The 19,468-nt window shown below is 41.2% G+C and overlaps 2 protein-coding genes across 2 annotated transcripts; one reads left to right on the top strand and one right to left on the bottom strand.

Annotated features, from left to right (window-relative positions):
* The first annotated feature begins 1,413 nt into the window (after window positions 1-1,413).
* LOC149316742 (transcription factor Ovo-like 2) lies at window positions 1,414-11,097 on the top strand. The gene is made up of 4 exons (XM_089516146.1): window positions 1,414-1,718; window positions 6,655-6,824; window positions 8,339-8,528; window positions 9,629-11,097. Exons 1-4 carry the CDS (start codon window positions 1,619-1,621, stop codon window positions 9,937-9,939), a joined length of 771 nt encoding a protein of 256 aa, XP_089372272.1. The 5' UTR covers window positions 1,414-1,618; the 3' UTR covers window positions 9,940-11,097.
* Window positions 11,098-11,568: 471 nt separating this feature from the next.
* On the bottom strand, window positions 11,569-19,168 carry LOC149316741 (mitochondrial genome maintenance exonuclease 1-like). Its single transcript, XM_089516144.1, has 4 exons — window positions 18,583-19,168; window positions 16,356-16,578; window positions 14,312-14,444; window positions 11,569-12,375 (listed from the first exon to the last, which is right to left on the bottom strand). Exons 1-4 carry the CDS (start codon window positions 19,106-19,108, stop codon window positions 12,223-12,225), a joined length of 1,035 nt encoding a protein of 344 aa, XP_089372270.1. The 5' UTR covers window positions 19,109-19,168; the 3' UTR covers window positions 11,569-12,222.
* Window positions 19,169-19,468: the final 300 nt, after the last annotated feature.

Below are 19,468 nucleotides of genomic sequence, written 5' to 3'. Positions count from 1 at the left end.
GCTTTTCAGCGTTGTTGCAGAGAATGTCTGCAATGGTGCTTGTATACTGTTTTAAAACGACCCTCATCCCTCCACATTTGCCAAGGTTAGGGGCACAAGACCCCCATGAATATGGATAAACCATAAATAACAAAAACACCATGTTTGTACCTGGGAGGACACCTCTCTAGGAATCTAGGTGCTCCAGATTGAGGTTGCCATGGCCCCGATCCAGCTAGGAAAGGGGCAGTCTGTCGAGCCCCTTACTTACTGTACTGGGTGACCCCAGTCCTAATGAGACCACCAAGAAAGGCATTAATGAAAATGAGAGATACCGATCAATGACAATATCTAATTTAACAGGTTGTAAAACGAAATCCGGTATGTTGGGAGAGCCTTCATCAAGCTGCCTATTTTCATACACGTTCAGCTCCCACCACCTCCAGGCAACCACTGCGTTATTGGCCTTGCAGTCCGTTCGGACTGGAATCCAGATTGGAGAATGAAGTTTAAAATGAGGAAAAAAAAGGGAATATTTAAGATGCCATAACTATTAACAGCAATGGGAGCTTGACAGTGAAGAAAGCAGATAGGAAGAAAATCAACGCATTTGAGATGTGGTGCTGGAGAAGACTTCTGATGATAGTGTGAATGGCCAAAAAGACTAACAAATGGAGCGTAGAGCAGAACAAGCCAGAGATCTCCCAAAATGACTAAACTGCGGCTGTCGTACTTTGGCCCCATCATGAGAAGGGAGGACTCACTGGAAAAAACAATAATGCTAGGAAACAGGGACGTAGCCAAGGGGGGGGGGTTCTTGGGGTCCGGACCCCCCCCCCCCCTTCCATTAGAAAAATGAATGGTGCGTGCTGCTGCGCCGCTGCGCCCAAGCCCCATTATAATGGTGGCTCTTAGTCTGGACCCCCCCCCCCTTCCTAAAATCTTGGCTACGTCCCTGTAGGAAAGGTGGAAGGAAGTAGAAAGAGAGGAAGGCCACATGCTAGTTGGATGGACTCGATTAAGGAGATCATAGATAGGAGTTTACAGGATCTAAGCAGAGCAGTGGAAGACAGGGAGTCATGGAGATGTCTTAACCCCAAAGAATGTGAAGGGGCCACTGTGTTTCTGCCATGTGTTTTGGACCTGTCTCACATTGAAATTACAAAGGGAAAGCAGCCAAGGAAGCAAAACAGACACATGGATACACCTGAGTCTATGCCTGCTGCCTCTTGAGGCTTGTGAAAAAGGGGGAGAGAAGTAGAGGAATGCTGCAACTTCAGGTGCAGAAGAGGGCACCTGGGTTGGGAAGTGAGCCTCTGTCTTGGGGCATCCCTCTTTCCCCTGCCTGGCTTGCCAGAGGTTCCCTTGTGTGCCAAAAGAGAGGCATGCTCAAGGAGGGGCAGGGACAAAGCAGAGCCGCCCCAACCGGTCCGACAGGTAAGAGGAGGGTGGTTGTTGACACCGTTATGTTTCCAGCACGCATGCTCCCTCCTTCCCAAGAAGAAGTTCCCTGCCTCCTTCCCTGGAGACACCTGAGGGGGACTGGGCAGCAGCAGCAGCAACAGCAGCAGGAGGAGGAAGGGGCACCTCTGCAAACTCCCGCCAAAGCCAGGGCAGGCAGGGCCTGAGGGGGGGCACCATGCCCAGGGCCTTCCTGGTGAAGAGGAGCAACCCTCTGCCCTCTAGCCGCAGTTGGGACCAGCTGCCAGACGAAGAAAGAGCAGACACCTACGTCCCAGGTAAAGCCCAGGGCCACACCTGGGGAAGGCTCCCTCACCTGAGCAGGACCAGATGGCCCAGAACACTGTCCAAAGGCCAGACAGAGGAGCCCTCACAGTGCATTTGCACTGAAGGAAGAACCCAGTTGCTTGAAGTGCCTTGGGTCCATGCTCTGGAATTCTGGGAATGGGAGTTGGTTGTGGCTCCAGAGTATATCTGAGGTCTACACACACACACATCTCAGATGCCAGTCATGAGGAATGTGAGGTATATCATGCATGTGTGTGTGTGTGTGTATATATATATATATAGATAGATAGATATATCTCAGATGCCAATACACACACACATGCACACACACACACACACATATATATATATATATCAGATATAACTCAATATATCTGAGGTCTACACACACACAAATATATATATATATATATATATATATATATATATATCTTAGATGCCAGTCATGAGGAATGTGAGGTACATCTGAGGTCTGCGTATATATATATATATATATACATACACACACACACACACACACATATATATATATCTCAGATGCCAGTCATGAGGAATGTGAGGTATATCATGCATGTGTGTGTGTGTGTGTATATATATATATATATATATATATCTCAGATGCCAATACACACACACATGCACATCTGAGGTCTACACACACACAAATATATATATATATATATATATATATATATATATCTTAGATGCCAGTCATGAGGAATGTGAGGTACATCTGAGGTCTGCGTATATATATATATACATACACACACACACACACATATATATATATCTCAGATGCCAGTCATGAGGAATGTGAAGTATATGTGAGGTCTGCATATATATATATATATATATATGATGCCTATATATATATATATATATATATCAGATGTAACTCAGTATATCTGAGGTCTACACAGACATACACATATATATCAGATGCCTATATATCAGATATACCTCAGTATATCTGAGGTCTGCACACACACGCACATATATATATCTCCGATGCCAGTCATGGGGAAGGTGAGGTATATCTGAGGTCTGCAGAAATAGCCCACTTTGAAACTGCTTTAACTGCTCTGGCTCAATGCTGTGTACTATGTTTTTGTTTGTTTGTTTTCACTTTCTTCACTGCCAGAGAGCTCTGGGGCCACAATAAACTACAGCCTTGTAGCACATCTCAGACTGTGTTGTGTGAAAGAAGCTAGCATAAACTTTTGTAGACTTTTACACTGCAGAAAGGATCTGGTTTGAGACCACTTTAACTGCCCTGGCTCAGTGCTAGGACATCCTGGGGATTGTAGCTTATTGTGGCCCCAGAGCTCTCCAACAGAGAAGGTTAAATGTCTCACAAAACCTCAGTTTTCAAAATTCCCTAGCATTGGAGTTTATCACATGGGAGGAATTTCTCTCAATTTCAAATGAAAAGAAAGTGGGGCCAGAACGCATTCACTTGGATTTGCTAGTTCAACGAATTTACGTGAATTCGAATTGCGTTCCAACTATATATATATATATATATATATATATAATCTTTATTTCAGCCAACAGGCCATTAGGCGTTCCAACTGACTTCCCATTGCCCAAAAATAGCTTGCCATTGCCCGAAATTGAGTGTGGTAGTCTATCATGCAATAACGTGAAACCCCATGATTACGTTCGAATTGCCAGTGGATTCTACTTCCAATTTCCCTTTCAATTGAGCCAGGACAGTTTAAGTGGTCTCAAACTGGATTATTTCTGCAGTGTGTTTTGGACCTTGGTCTGCTTCCTCAGATGCATGGAGTAAATTGAAATTATTCACAAGAGTCCATCAAAGGATGACCTCCAAATTTCAGAAGTCCCTGTGATAGGAATGCCACGAATGTATGTTAAATTTAATACAACTCACACTACAGCCAACATAGTTTAATAGATATGCACAAGAGCAATTGAAAAAACACTGGCCTACAAACTATAATGTCTACACGACCAAACTCTCCAGAGCAACGTCCCATGCTTCTCAGTTGTGTGCTTCAACGGCAAGAAAGGACTGTTACATCTGTAACTATGGTCCAAAACACACTGCAGGAATAATCCAGTTTGAGATCGCTTTAACAGTCCTGGCTCAATGCTAGGGAATTCTGACAACTATACTTTTGTGAGACGTTGAGCCTTCTTCTCTGTTAGAGAGCTCTGGAGCCACAATCAACTACAATCCCCAGGATTCCCTAGCACTGAGCCAGGGCAATTAAAGCGATCTCAAACTGCATTATTTCTGCAGTGTGTTTTTGGAGCTGATAATATACATCTTACCAGGAGAAGTTTCACATCTAAGAATGTGTCCTGTGCCTTGGATGTTTTTGCTCAGAAGTAATTCCAACCAATTGGTACAAGTTTTATCCCGGAATAAACATGGCTAGGATCCATCTGATTGAGAGGTTAGTGGTGGGGAAATTTGTTACCTGCCACATGCTGTTAAGAATACCACTCCCATGGGCCCTTGGAACGATTATGTGTGGTGTGGGATGATGGGAGCTGCAGTCTAAGAACATCTGGAGGAGCAAAAGTTGCCAATCTCAGGTTTAACGACTGGTTTTGTAGATGTCATATCTGCCATATTTGCAAGGAAAGGGCTGAGCATGGGCATTATGGCCCACTATGAGAGCCTTTTCTTTTCTGATGCACTCTCTTCTATAGCGGCAGGAACCAAAAGCATCTGAGGAAGTTGACTGAAGTCTAGGAAAGCTCCTGCTGCCAACTTCTTTCTTTCAGTTAGTCTCAAGGATGCTACAAGATCTCACTATGTAAAGAAGCTTCAATGTTGGGCTTCACCTCCCAGAAGCCCTAATCATTGTGGCCAACGATAAAGTTATATGGGAGTTGTAGTCCAAAACATTTCTCCACCCTTGCTCTAATTCCTTTTTAAAACTGACAGTATTTGGGCAAGGATAACTGTGGAAAGGCCAGTTGAGGTGCAAAAGACATTTTAAATCCCGAAGGTGTTCAGCTTCTGTGGGCATGAACCTCAGGTTGCCTCTTTAGTCTGAAAGTGGGGACAAAAGATGTGGAAAAAAACAAGGAACATCTTGCACGATGCTGCGCAAACCTACTGTCAGCAAAAAATAATCCAGTTTGACAACCTTTTAACTGCCATGGTTCCATGCTGTGGAATTCTGGGAACCAGAGGTGCCACAACAAACTACAGTTCTCAGAATTCCATAATATGCAGCCACAGCAGTTAAAGTGGTGTCAACCCACATTATTTGGGCAGTATGGATGCAGCCCCAGATGTCTCTTTTTGTGCTGTCTGGCACTGTCCCAAGGTGAATTTCGGGGCATCTTTCTCCCAGTATAACGGGTTGGGTTAGTCCAGACAGACTGATGTGAACTTTGGTCTCCTTGGACTGTTTTGTGTTCCTAACTGATTTGTTAGTTAGCTGAAGCACCTCCCTCTTCTATGGCGAGGAGACCCACCCTGAGATTAAACAGTGCTCCTTTAGTGCCTTTTGTCCCCAAAGCACAAAACACAGGCCCTGCTGAGTATTTTCTTTGCGTTCTTGCATAGTGGTGTGCCCTGCCGCCACCACCACCACCGGTGTTTTATTGTATGCTTAACAGAGTTTAACCAAAGTGAACGAAATTACCAGGTGACTGTTTGTTCCAACCCCTCATTTGAAAATATTTAATAGTTTAAGTATCATACTAATTTTTTTCCTTCTTCTTGTGTGCCTTCAGGTTATTTCTGACTTACAGCACCTTTGAAGCTCTCAAGGGTTTTCTGGGCAGGATTTGTTCACAGTGGGCTTGGCATTAATCTGAATTAAATCCTCTCCCCAGATTTCAGGGCATTGTCTATAACTTAGAATCTTCCATTTCACTTAAAAGTGTGCATGAGCACGTAGATAAACGCAAAGGCTGCAGGCAGCAACCTTCCCTCCAGTTTCTTTACATACCGTAGCTGAGCTGCATCCCTGGACTTGCATTGCAGGAGCTGCCTAGTTTGCATCTTTGTTTGGATTGCTCCTGGCCAAATTCCAGTGGATTCCCCTGCCTTTCACTGAACAAAGATCATGTTTTGCCTTGACGCCCATTTTCTTTATATACTTTCACTTGAAGATATCTGCAGTGGCATAACACTTTCCTTTTGGTAATGAAAATACATAAAATTTTTTAAAATGTTATAGATTAAATGTTTTATATGTGAATAAATAGCAGTTTGGCATCTAGCTTTTTAAAATGCTTTCACATGCAGAAAACTACTTAGATTATGCTATTTTTGGATTTATAATGCCAAATTCCTCTAAAAACACAATATATTGTTTAAAAGATTTGCAGGCCTGCGTAATCTCTCTCTGCGGAGAGGCTCTGCCGCTAAGCACAGGGACTGAAGAGCCCCAATAAAACCATCTATTGTTGAATCTGGAAGCTAGATCAGCTACAACCAAAAAATATACCCTTGCATCTGTATCCTGACTGTTTTCCTTACATTGGAGATGCAAGAGAAATGTATCTGGGACTCTCTGAATCCCAATCTGTAATGTGGGTTAGAGCTGGATTTAGTCTACTCTGAAGGATCTCCACTTCAGTTTGAATATCTTCCAGTTCTCTGCAGTTCAACCCAATTCAATTCAGAATTCAGCCAAATCCAAATCAGCATATTGTTAACCAAAATCTTTGGCATACTGTAGGGTAGAAGACCATTTAAGCAAGTGAAAGCACTAATAGTACATTGTTTGCAGGCACTGTCCTGTAGAGTTGGCAACTGTGGGTCTTCAAATGTGTTCAGGGCACAACTCTTCCTTCTACCTTAGCAAATGATGAAGGATTATGGGAGTTGCATTTCAAAAACATTTGTAGGGTCAGTGTGACCCATCATCAAAAACTAGTATATGTTTGAATGCTGCCTGTTCCTGACTCTAAAGCTATGTATTCTTTCTCCAGGGGAGTTAAGATGTGTACTCCTGAATTATCGTAGTGAAGACAGCTGTAGCTTAGAGAGTACTAGCAGCAGGGACACAGAGATCGCCAATATTTCAGCCCCTGAGTCCACAACAGAAGAGACACTTTTGGACTTGGCAGTGAACCGTCCTACAGTGAGATCCAAAATAAAGGTACATACTGTTATTGATATGCATTGGTATTTCCTGTCTTTGTGTGTCTGTATAAGCTTTTAAGTCATGTGGCATAGGACATTCTTAGCAAGGAATAATCAGAGGTGGTTTTGCCCACTCTGGCCTCTGAAATATAGCCTATAGCATTCATTGACGGTCTCCCATCTAAGTGCTAACTGTGGCTGTTCCTGCTTAGCCTCCAAGATCAGATGGGATCTGGTGCCATTAGACTATTTAGGCCTACTTTACCAATATCATATCATTGGTATACAATGGGCCCTTGGTATCTGCCATGGTGTGGTTCCAGAATTCCCCATGGATACCATAGAATCATAGAATCAAAATCCATAGATACTCAAGTCCATTATATACAATGGCATAGTAAAGTGGTGTCCCTTATATAAAATTGCAAAATTAAGGTTTGTTTTTTTAGGGGGGGGGGGGGGAATATGAATATTTTCAAACTATGGAAGGTTGAATCCATGTATGCAGAATGATGGGCACCGCCCCCTACAGTCGGTTACGACTAGACATTCATGTCAAGGGACTACCTTTAGCTTTACCTGGACTATTTTAGTTTTAGAATCTAAAACTAGTGGGAGAACACTTCAAAATGCCCCCCTACACTCTGTTACAGATCTTAAAGTAGCTTTTGTGAACAAAGCAAACAGAATTCAGAGAAAGAAACTGCTGATTACAATTTCTAAGGAAATTCCAGTCTATCACCAAATGTTTCAGCTGGTATAATAGAAGCACACTACAGCACATGTTTTAACTGTCATTTTTATATATGATCAACAACAGTTTTCTGGATGCCTTGAGTTCATAATGGAATCACTGTTAGTATTTACTGCATGTAATTTTCTCCTGACCACATTCTGAGCAATCTTGTCCCCAACTATGCATATTTTATACATCTGAAATTCTGGGTAATATTTCATGCATTATGCCCCCCGCATTCATGGCTATAATTAATGAAGTTTGCATTACACTAAATTTGTTAGAATTCCCAAAATGTTTCTCTGCCCTTGGGGAACACTTAAGTATTCATCATTGCAGAGGGCAGAGGTCCTGATACCATTGCAATTGCAGTCATATAGCAAGTTGAATGTATGTCTGAGTGCTGAGTATGAGGTGGATTGTCTATCTGTTCTTGGTCTGCAAAACATTCAAAACAAGGGCAAGAATAAAAGAAGAGGGGAACTGTATTTGACATAGAAACTGCTGATAAGTAGGGCCCATCTAAAAATTCCAACTTAAAATGCTATCTTCCGGTAGCATGCCTTTCAGGGGCTTCTAGAAGTACATCCCTTTTAAAAAACAAAACACAAAGCCCCATGTGCCTTCGTTAAAGGACAAAAATTGGTGATTTTGCTACCTTGGCAGCTGCAGGGCCTCCCAAAATGGCAGGCGGTTGTTTCTGGCCCCTGCTTTAAGGTATGCAATGCCTGCGGCTCTAATTCCCTCTCAGTTCTGTAATTCTAAAATCCTGTTTCACTTCCTTCTTTTCCTAGTTCACCACTGGTATCTGTGGTGATGTCTTGATGCATAATTGTGAATTATGTGGCAAAGGATTTCGCCTGCAGCGCATGCTCAATCGTCATGTAAAATGTCACAACCAAGTGAAGAGACACTTGTGCACCTTCTGTGGCAAAGGATTCAATGACACTTTTGATCTGAAAAGGCACGTCAGGACACACACAGGTAAGACCAAATCTTATTGAAAGAGGTTATTTGCTTTCCATCCCTTTTAAGCATACCAGATGTTAACAGGAAAAATAGCCCATTTGTTTTACTTTTTATTCAGTTAATTTGTGATTGCAGTTGCACAGAAATCACACATAGAGTATATTAACCAGTTAGGGTCCAGCAAAAATACAAAAATATGCCCTCAGAAACCGTGGCGTTCCTAGGGTTGGTGTCACCTGGTGCGGTAACTCATAGTATCACCCCCATTGACCGCTTCCCATTTCACACCATACAGAATCTTTAGTAATGCTTTTTTGCAGTAATGTTACTCATCAATCGTAATTCCCATATACCACTGGATATAATGCTAATAGTTGTAACATTTACAGTTAGAAAAATTCAAGTTATACCTTCAAATTCCAATATCATATGCACAACTTAAATGTATTTACATATACGTAGTGAAGATTTGGGTTAAATGTTACATTTTTTAAAAAAATAATATTTTTTAAAATTCAGTTTTTTAAAAAAAATAAAAATGTTTAAATTTTGACATTTGGAATTTTAATTTTTAAAAATCCTGAGGCATCTCCTTTTTCCTCCCATTGGGCTTCACACCACTCCCACCATCTTTTAAACCATTTTAAAGGGAGAAAGATGAATGCCACAGCTGTTTCTGCCAAAAGGTAGCAACTAAAATTTGGAGCAAACTAAATGTGGAGCCCAGGATCACATGCCGCATTATTCCTGGGCTTCTAAAGTTTTTACAGCATGCACAGAGACTTGAAAAGGACCATCACTTATAGTATAAAATGATATAGAACAGTTGGGGAATCTTTTTTCAGGTGAAAAGCTGTTTGTTGGGGCCACAGAGAACAATGAGCACACCCTTACTCCTTCCTCCCTGCAGAGTCAGCTGCCAGATATGAGTGGGACAGATCACTCTTATTAGAGATCTGAACTGAATAGGTGGAGAGGGCTTTTGAAATTAAGTTGAGGGCTGCAGGTGTCCATCCCAATAAAAAGTTTCTAAATGTATGCAGGGTCTCATTACTGAGTGTTTCTTGTTGTTGCTGGTTTTAAATTCTCTGAAAACACCTAACGTTCTATTGCAGGAATTCGCCCATACAAATGTGAGATTTGCAACAAAGCCTTTACCCAACGTTGTTCCCTGGAATCACACCTTAAAAAGATCCACGGTGTGCAACAACAATATGCTTACAAGCAACGGAGAGATAAACTGTATGTTTGTGAAGATTGTGGTTATACAGGCCCAACCCAAGAGGACTTGTATGTTCACATCAGTAATATACATCCTGGAAGTACATTACTGAAGAAAACATCAAAAAAATTAGCAACTGTTTTGCAAAACAAACTGACCTCCTCAGTGGAGATAAGCTCAATTCAGAATGAGGGGGAGCAGTAATGTTACAATGGACTGTACAAGTAGTGGTGAAATGCAATGAAGTTTACATGCATACAGACGAAGATTGCCAAGAATCACAGCCTAATTTAAATCTTCTTAAAGACCTCTAGAAAAGTACATCTCAAACTGATGTGAGGGACTAGCAGGTTTCTCCCCTGCAATATGGCAGGAACTGGTACCAGATTTGTGCCCCATTGGCTACAACTGTTCTCTTTCTCAGAAAATCTGTAAGGGCCAATAGCCAATGACATGTGGACTGGAGGAGGCCCATAGATCACCACTTTGAGCAGCACAGCTCTAGGGTGGGGGAAAGTAATATTTCAGGAAAGGGGAAGCAAATTACTTAGTTTGCCAGGATGGGAAGTGTTTCCTATCGTCTCTCCAAACCCATCTATGAGGCCTGATCTGCCAGGCCAGTTCTCTGCCAACATTAGATGCCATAATCTCAGAGGTGAGCCAAGTGCATGCAGCCCCCATGGCTCCAGCTGTATACTGTATATCCTTACTCTCAGATTTAAAAATAAATAATTGAAAAATCCCCCTCTCTAAGGACTGTAGGTGGGAATTTCACCGGGCCTGGAGTGTGTGTGTGTGGGGGCGGGGGGGGGAGAGCTCCTGACATGTTTTATGCCCCAGTGGGTGGCTAAAAAACCCCTGCTTCTGAGCATAAAACAGGCTGGAGGCAGGAAGAGACCTGGTAAAATTGATGCCACAACCTGCAGAGGGCACATGTTTATTAAGACATATTGGAGTTGGGAGCATGGCAGGAGGTTGCAGCACTTCCAGTTTGGGCAGATGTACTCTGGGCTGCAGGACCCTGGGCTAGGTTCTGCTTATTCACTAACTGAAATCCATTTACTGGTCTGCCAAGCACCATTCCATAACTGTGAACCTCAGGAGATGTGGGATCTCTAATCAGAATCTCCTTCAAAATGACACTAGTGCTTAAACCAGTTTTTGGAACAAGTTGGGTATCTAATTAATTTCTGAATCTGAATGAAATCTAAGCAATACGGGATGAGCAAAATGTGGAACACAACCTATTCCAAATTTTGTGTGATTTTAACAAGTGCCTCTGATAAATAAAAGCTTAACATGGTTGTAAAATAGGTAACAAAATCATTTTATTCAATATAAATACAGGTTATGGGCTTTGAATTAAAATGAAATCTTTTTTTAATAATTAGTTCTCCATCAACCACTCACTCTGAATATATACACCCCAAACATAAAATTATTGTTGTTGTTGACTGCCTTCAAGTTGACTTCAACCTGTGGAGACTCTATGAATGAGAGACCTCCTCTGTCTTCAAACACACTGCCCAGATTTTGAAGATGCATGGCCATAGCTTCCTTGAGTGAATCTATCCATCTGTTTATGTGGTCTACCTGTTTTTCTATTGCCCTTAATTTTACCAAGAATTCTAATCCTTTTAAGTGAGTCCTTTCTTCTCATGATATGGCCGACTATATTTCGTCATCTGGCTTCTAAGGCGAGTTTGGGCCTGATTTGCTCTAGGACCCATCTATTGGTCTTTTTAGTAGTCCATTGCATTCACAGAACTATTCTCCAGCATTACATTTCAAATGAGTTTATTTTCTTCCTATCAGAAGTATCTTTATTTTCTTATTTTAACAGCTACAGAAAGATCGCTTGAAAGGAATTCATCTTTTAAGGTGGGACTACATATTATCTTGCATATACCCAAACCTATGGTATGCTAAGATATATGCACTTGTAAGATATTGACAATATAGGACTAGAGAAGGCATTTGTACAAGAGAATGACTAACCTCAAGGAGGGAATCTGGTGACTTTCTTTTACAAGCTCTGGCTCCCAAGGATACTTTCCCACCAGCTGGACTTCTAATTTCATAGAATAGCTGATTCCTGCTCCACAAAATGGGCAGAGGCAGGGGAAAACCATGCTTGCTCTACCATGGAAACCTATTTGTGACAAATCACATCCTCTCAGCTTCAGAGAAAGGCAAAGGAAATCACCCCCCTGAACAAATATTGCCAAGAAAATCCTGTAATAGGTTTGCCTCAGGCTCACTGTAACCTGGAAATCATTTGAGGGCACACAAGAAGAAGGGATAAATTGGTAGATTAGAGGAACGGTGTGCTTAGTCATATTCCTAAATATCCATAATCTGCCACCAAATGCCCCTCATCAACTTTATGAGGAAAACACAAGGCTGGGAATTCCAGTGGTGGATTAACTTCAAGGCCAAAGAAGTACTCAACCTGTAAACTGGGAATTTTAATTTAAATGACATATTTTAAGCAGTTTCACTGCCTTTCCTTTTCTCTTTATATTCTTCCAAACGACACAGCCACTTTTTCCAGTACTGAGAGCATAGATCAGTGTCCATGTAATGAGGATGTGCAGGAGAGCCATCTTTGTAGGCAATGACAAGGAGTCCGCAATCAACCTGGGAAGCAAACAAGATTGTTCAGAGGTGATGCATATTTTAGCTCATGTTCCTTATTGCTTTATAGATGAAGTACTCATCAAATGTGGAATACATATGGAATAACTGTGCTAAGCTCAGTATATTCAGAATTTTTTAAAATCATTTTTGTTTCCGGTTTCCTAAGTTTTTATCTCTATACCCAATGTTTAGACTGGTATAAAGATAAATGTCATTATAGATACATTGTCATTTCCCGTAAGTAGAAGTTCTGCAGTTGTATGAGATCTCTCTGATACCATTACTGATGCCAATACTGTGCCCAATAACATTAGCCAGAATCATGTTGGCACTGACAGATGCATAATTACACCAGTGAAAGCAACTGTGATAAGGAAAAAAAGGTCATGGATACACAAGTGGTGAGGAAGGCAGTAGCAGGTGTAGACAACTGTAGGCACTGTGCCGCCTGTTTCCCAAATATCTAACCCTGAGGATCCTTGAGGCAAGGTACCTTGGAAGGGATGAATTATGCAACCCCTTAATCTGAAATTGTTTAAATCATCTCTCCCAGAGTGTCCTGAAGATAACTCCCTCCCTGAAGTCAAGCATTTAGGATACAAGTGGTACGGAGCTGGCAGCCTTCTCCTGCTACCATTGCCACACACACACACACACACACACACACACACACACCTACCTCTATGGGTGCTGTGAAAGAGCCATTACACTGGCGATGCACAACAAAATTATTGTGATGATAGCCTCCAATATCCTCTTCCCACATCAGTGATATCACTAAAGTTGGCGTCACCCAATGCAGTAATATATGGTGTCACTCCCCCCATGATTGACCTCCTCTCAAACCACACTATATAGAATCCTTAGTAATGTTTTTGTACTAATGTTACTCATAAATCACAATTCCTGTATATCATTGAACATAATGGTAATAGATGTGACGTGAACAACTAGTAAAATTAAAATTATACCTTGAAATTATATCACATGCACAGCCTAAATATATTTACATGTAGATAGTTTCATGTGGTTAAAATGAAAACTTTGTAAGAGTGATGTTTCTTTAAAAAAAAACTTTAAAAGATTTTTAAAAATTAATTTTCATTAAAAAAAATATTTTTAAAGTTTAAAATTTCAGAACTGGAGTGCAGCTTTGGCGCAGTTTCCGGACTCTTCGAACGCATGCATCATTTAAACAGCATACCTCCAAACTGACCCGAAGCAGCTTTATTTTGACAGTCTGTATGGGGCCTTTGAGATCCAAACTAGTATGTGCAAAGATCCCTACAGCAGCTCAGCTCCTTGGCTCTTGCACCCCAGTGGTTGATGCAGGGATGTAGCCAGGATTTTAGGAAGGGAGGGGTCCAGACCAAGTGCCACCATTATAATGGGGCTTGGGTGCAGCGGCACAGCAGCACGCACCATTCATTTTTCTAATGGAAGGGGGGGTCCGGACCCCAAGAACCCCCCCCCCCTTGGCTACGTCCCTGGTTGATGCTGTTGAAGTACTTAATGGTCTGAAAATCTGCATCTTGTCTGGGTAATGTGATGTCATAGTAGTGTTTCCGCATTACAATAGATAGACTGGCTCCTGACTTGACACCCCTACAGGTGGTATATTGGCATGACATTCCTAATTGTGTGTGTACTGCTGCCACGGACACTAGGAGAATAATTTCTGGAGTTGCCATATTCTTTCGTTTGAAGTGTTCTTCTCAGCTTTGCCACTGGGAATGCAGTTTCTGACTAAGCTATGCCAAAATTAGGCTGACATTAGCTGGCTTCTAGCACAGCAAGAACTCCAAACCAGACTCATTTGAAATATCACAGGACCTAACAGTTACAGCTCCAGTTGGATAAGTGGAGAATGAGAGAATGCAAGTGCAAAACTGTATTTGAACTGAGATGCATCTCAGGAGCAACCAGTCATGCTCACCTGGAAGTTATAATTAGTATCGTGATTAATGGCTCCTATGTATGCTGCAATCTGTAGTGGACTGTCAAACGTATTCCGGAGAAATGGCTTCGATTTCCCTGAAGTCTTCCAGTCAATTACACATAATGTTCCTCTGTGTGAATAAGATTAAGAGATAATTAATTAAACATTAAGAAGTGATATGACCACTTCTACAAAAATCCTTCTTGGACCCCCTGGACAATTATAGACCAGTATAAAATCTCCCTTTTCTGAGCAAGGTGATTGTGAGGGAAGTTCCCTTCCTCCCAATTCCATACAGTCTTGGATGACACAAGTTATCTAGATCCATTTCAAACTGGCTTCAAAGCAGGATACAGAGCTGGAACTGCTATGGTCAACTTAGTGGATGATCTTGAACTGAGCATTGACGGAGGAGTACGTCCCTGCTAGTGCTTTTGGACCTCTCATGGTGTTCTGTACCATCAACCGTGATATCCTTCTGGAACATTTGGGGGATTCGGGAATCAGAGTCACTTTGCTTCAGTGTTTCTAGTCATATCTCTCAGACAGATTTCAGATTATGGTATTTGGGGATAGCTGCTCCTCAAAAAATGAGCTGTTATATGGCATACCAAATGATGTAATTCTAACCCCAGTGCTATCCAGCATTTACATGATACTGCTGGGAGAGATCATCCAGAGACATGGGCCAAGGTGTTATCTATGCTGATGACACACAAATATATTTCTCCATGCGTTCAAAAACAGCTTCAGCTGTCTCCTCTGTCTTTCATTTCTTCTGAATTAATGCCTGGAGGAGATAATTGGCTGGATGAAGAAAAACAAATTATTCTGCTCCTGTTTGTCTTATTTTTGCTACTTTGCTCTGTTTGTTTTACTGGCCAGCATCAGGCCATCTACTTTCATAGAATCATAGAGTTGGAAGAGACCACGAGGGCCATCCAGTCCAGCCCCTTGCCATGCAAGAACTCACAATCAATAATAATAATAATAATAATAATAATAATAATAATAATAATAATATTTATTTGTATACCGCCCTATGGGAAACCAATCCGGGTGGTTGACAACAGTAAAATATAAAATACAACAATTAAAAACACTTTATCCCTCCCCCCCTTAAGACAGCATTAAACAGTATAACATATTAAAAACACAATATCAAAGCATAAAAACAACAATTAAAAACTAAAACCCCTGAATCAAAGCAAAGCACTTTACTATTAAGAGCAGCCTTGCCCAGTCTCGTGCCATCTCTGTGTGCAGAACTGTATACTGGCTAGATACTATGGGAACTACAGACCACTGGGTTCGGGAGGGCACCAGGATGAGCTGTGTTAGAGTTTTCAAATGATTAAGTGATCTTGGGCAACCTGTTGTTTCTGCTTCAGTTTCTCATTGATAAACGAAATGAATGGTGATTTAAATCCAAGGTTTAGAGAAGAATGAGTAGGAAACAATTCCTAGATATACCGTTTATACTCGACTATAATTCGACCTCATGTATAAGTTGAGGGCAAATTTTGAGACTGAAATTATGGATTTTGCTATGACCCGTGGATAAGTCGGGGGTAAAACTTAGGGGCATATAGCAAATGATCTAAAGGATGAAGCAAAGAAAACACTGTCAAAGAACTTACAAAATTCCAGCAGACATAACTCTTTGTGCTTACACTTAAGGTTGGATGGATGAGAGACTAGAGGGGACTAGTGCTTCCAAGACAGATTATACTCTTTGCTTTTCACCAGGGGATGGTTCCTTCTTTTATTTAAGAGTTAAGATATAGTACTTACATTGACCCATGGATAAGTCAACTCAGGTTTTTGGGGTCAATTTTTTGACCTAAATTTCTAGACTTATACATGAGTATATACAGTATGTTGCCTTAGAGTATATTGTAAAAATGTATCTGGCTTACACATTTTAGGGCATGAGGTAGTTGAAATTAAAGACATTTAAGCCCTATTGTTTTCAATGGAAAAGTTGAACATGTACTCACCTCCCATTTAATTCAATGATGACAAGTTTTATAGTTCTTACCGATATTCTGCCACACAGTCCACTAGACCTTGGTAATGAAGTGTCTCATGCTGTACTGCACTTTCGAGGGCTCTTACTCCAGTGACTTCTTGTAGCACATGCTTTACACTTTTCACAAAGCCAGAGACATCAGTGTCTTCTCCCTGCTCCTTCACAGGAATGTCATCACCTAACAATAAGTTTTCCATAGCTGCATGAAAGCACTTTCCCTGTCGAAAGACATCTACAAAACAAGAAAAGCCAATTATATACAGTAAGATTTGGGCATTTCAATTTATAGTTAAGGGCCATTTTATATATTAATGAACATTTGTTGAACATATAATCAATTATTCAATAAATGATCAACTCTATGATTCTATGATGCACACAGCTCAATGTGTAAACTGTCTCCTATGTTTGTGTCCACAATTAATTTTAAAAAATCTCTATGCAGAATTTTATCTTCTTTTCTGGTGGTAAGTCTCTGAATCCCCACCTGAAACTCATCCATTTTTGGAATGATGGTTTAGCTTGATGGAGTATTTTACTAATGAACACACAGATTTTAAAAGGTATAAGCGAAACATAACTTTTAATAATAATTTAATATTATTTTCAAAGAATGTTATTGTTATTGTTGACATTATGTTAGTTATATTTGCTTTCTTTGTACATTCGTATCATGAACATGGTTTTACAGATATTATGAATGCAACTACAGAATCCAGATTTAGAAACCAAATCAGAGAGAGTTTGTAGTGGATATTACTGCATAGCAATGGTAGTTGGATAAGCACCTTATGAACAGTGCATCATAATTTGAGGTTCATATGAAGCTGCCTGATACCATGTCAAACCATTGATCCCTACAGACAAAACAGCAACTTTTGATTTTCAGGTAGCAGGGCAGAGGCTTTCCCAGTCCTATTATCCCATTTCCCTTTAGCTGGGAATGCCAGTGAATAGTCCTAGGATCTTTAAATGCCAAACATGTACTTCTGCCACTGCACTCTAACACTTTCCATTACTGCATCTAATGCTAAATTTGGGCAGAGGTATGCCCACAGCTTTGCTAACGTATGAAAACTCCACATTGCTCAGCTGATTGGAAAGGAAAAGAGACGGGGTGAGGACATTTTTTTTATATATTTCAGTAGGTGAAAGTAAAATGGTCCATGTGTGCGCATGTTGGGGCAGAGAGGGGTGCAGCAATGTGCATATAGTGGGTTTACAGAGGTCAGATGGACTCGAGACAAACTACGGGAGCTGCTCTCCATCACAAGAGACATGTCTTTCCCACACAGTTTTAAGTGTTATCCCACATACACAAACATTGCTTCTTTTCCTACCTCTTCTCTCAGCCTGTCCGATGAAAGAAAACAGGAGTAGCAGAGCAGCCCCAATCTGCCAGCCAAGTCCTAGCAAAGCTCAGAAAGCTTAAGCAGGGTCTCAAATTTGAAAGCTCCTCTTTGCCACTGCCTCTCCCCCACTACCATATGCTCTAACTCCTTGCTTCTGTCACTCTGTTCCAAAATCGTTCCACTCTGAACCATAGAAGTGTTGTCCTGTGCCCAAGCCTCACAAGTTTCCCAGCTTCCACCGCCACCATCAGTGATAGATGCAGCTAAGGGAGTGAGTTTATGCAGGCAGCCAAAGAGCAGGAATCTCTACCACACTAAAATAATCAGGAAGCCTGCAATGTGGTTTTAAGGGACCCTGAAAAGACGTTTCATGCAACCCTCATTCCCACCATGGACCTAAAGGCTGCAGGTACCCTTGTCTTTCTTGCACACCAGTACTTTGATTGAAGCCCCCCTGCTGCCCCCTTTACCCACCACTGCACCCAGATCTTTCCAATTACTCCCAGGGGGTGACGTATCACTCACTTTGGGAACCACTGCTTTACATCTTTATAAAGATTCCATTTAGTTGTAAACCAGTAAGTTGTAATTGTTAGTATAGCCAGTTAGAATGCATGCTTGCAGGGACGTAGCCAAGGGGGGGGGGGTTCTTGGGGTCCGGACCCCCCTTCCGTTAGATAAAATGAATGGTGTGTGCTGCTGCGCCACCGCACCCAAGCCCCATAATAATGGTGGCACTTAGTCTTGACACCCCCCTCCCAAAATCCTGGCTACGTCCCTGATGCTTGCTCCGGAAATATACAAATTTCAAAAGAGAAAACTTGATTCAAAGCACTAATTTGAAGCTTTCTCTCACTAGAATCTACCCATATGTGGTTGCTTACTTTTAGTGTATTCTGCAAACCCCTCTTTTCCAAGTTCCAGAATCATTCTCTGTTTCCACCTCTCCAGATAAAAAGCTTGCTCCAGAGGCATGGTCTGCTGTAGCACAGATGTCACGCTGGCTAAATTCCTCTTTTCCAAACTGATTTGCAAGGGCAGTCCTGGGACAGTCTGCTGGTGCAAAGAGGTCTTACTAGGATTCAGTAGAGGAATCCCGTTCCCATTAAGGTTTGTTTCAGCCTCCTGAGGTGAAGGCCTATATTTACTTTCATGTCCATAAAGCATATCATCTTCTATAAACATTGATTCAGGTCTCTGAAAACTGTCTTTGCAGGACACAAGGTCACGGATCAAATCTCCATACTTTTCTTGGTCAGTGTTTTCATAGTCACTTGTATTTTTCTTCTTCCCATAAAGAAGGGAAGAATTAGCAACAGACCTGTACAGAAATTGGTCCTTGTTTAACAAACCTGTCGACAGCATTGGCAATCTCCTACATTTTCTGATTAAAAGTTGTAATGACAACATGCTGCAAAACAGTATTTATTGATGGTTAAGTCCAAGAAGGTCTTCTTTCTTTTTTTCTTCTTCATAAAAACCTTCTATCTTCCTATAATTTCCTAGTGTAAAAAATGCTTTGGTTATTTACTGTGCATTACCATCAAGCCTGCCACTACTAGTAGGCAGCATGGTACATTATTAACAAACCCTTTTCTGAACTACCAGTAAAGGATGTATAATTATCCTCAAACTACTATTACCACCAAAATATAATTACCCCTAGCAGTAATAAAATGTAACCACCCGTAATATCTTGCATTTTACTCTCGCTAATGGTACTGTCTTAGACTTCCTCAGAAACAACTGCCATCAATATCATCAAAGCCT

The sequence above is a fragment of the Sceloporus occidentalis genome, unplaced genomic scaffold, assembly GCF_023333645.1.
Source record: "Sceloporus occidentalis isolate IW3139 unplaced genomic scaffold, rSceOcc1.0.p SCAF_3, whole genome shotgun sequence".
Taxonomy (NCBI): domain Eukaryota; kingdom Metazoa; phylum Chordata; class Lepidosauria; order Squamata; family Phrynosomatidae; genus Sceloporus; species Sceloporus occidentalis.
Note: the sequence above shows the minus strand (reverse complement) of the source record. Positions and strands in the feature narration are given on the sequence as shown.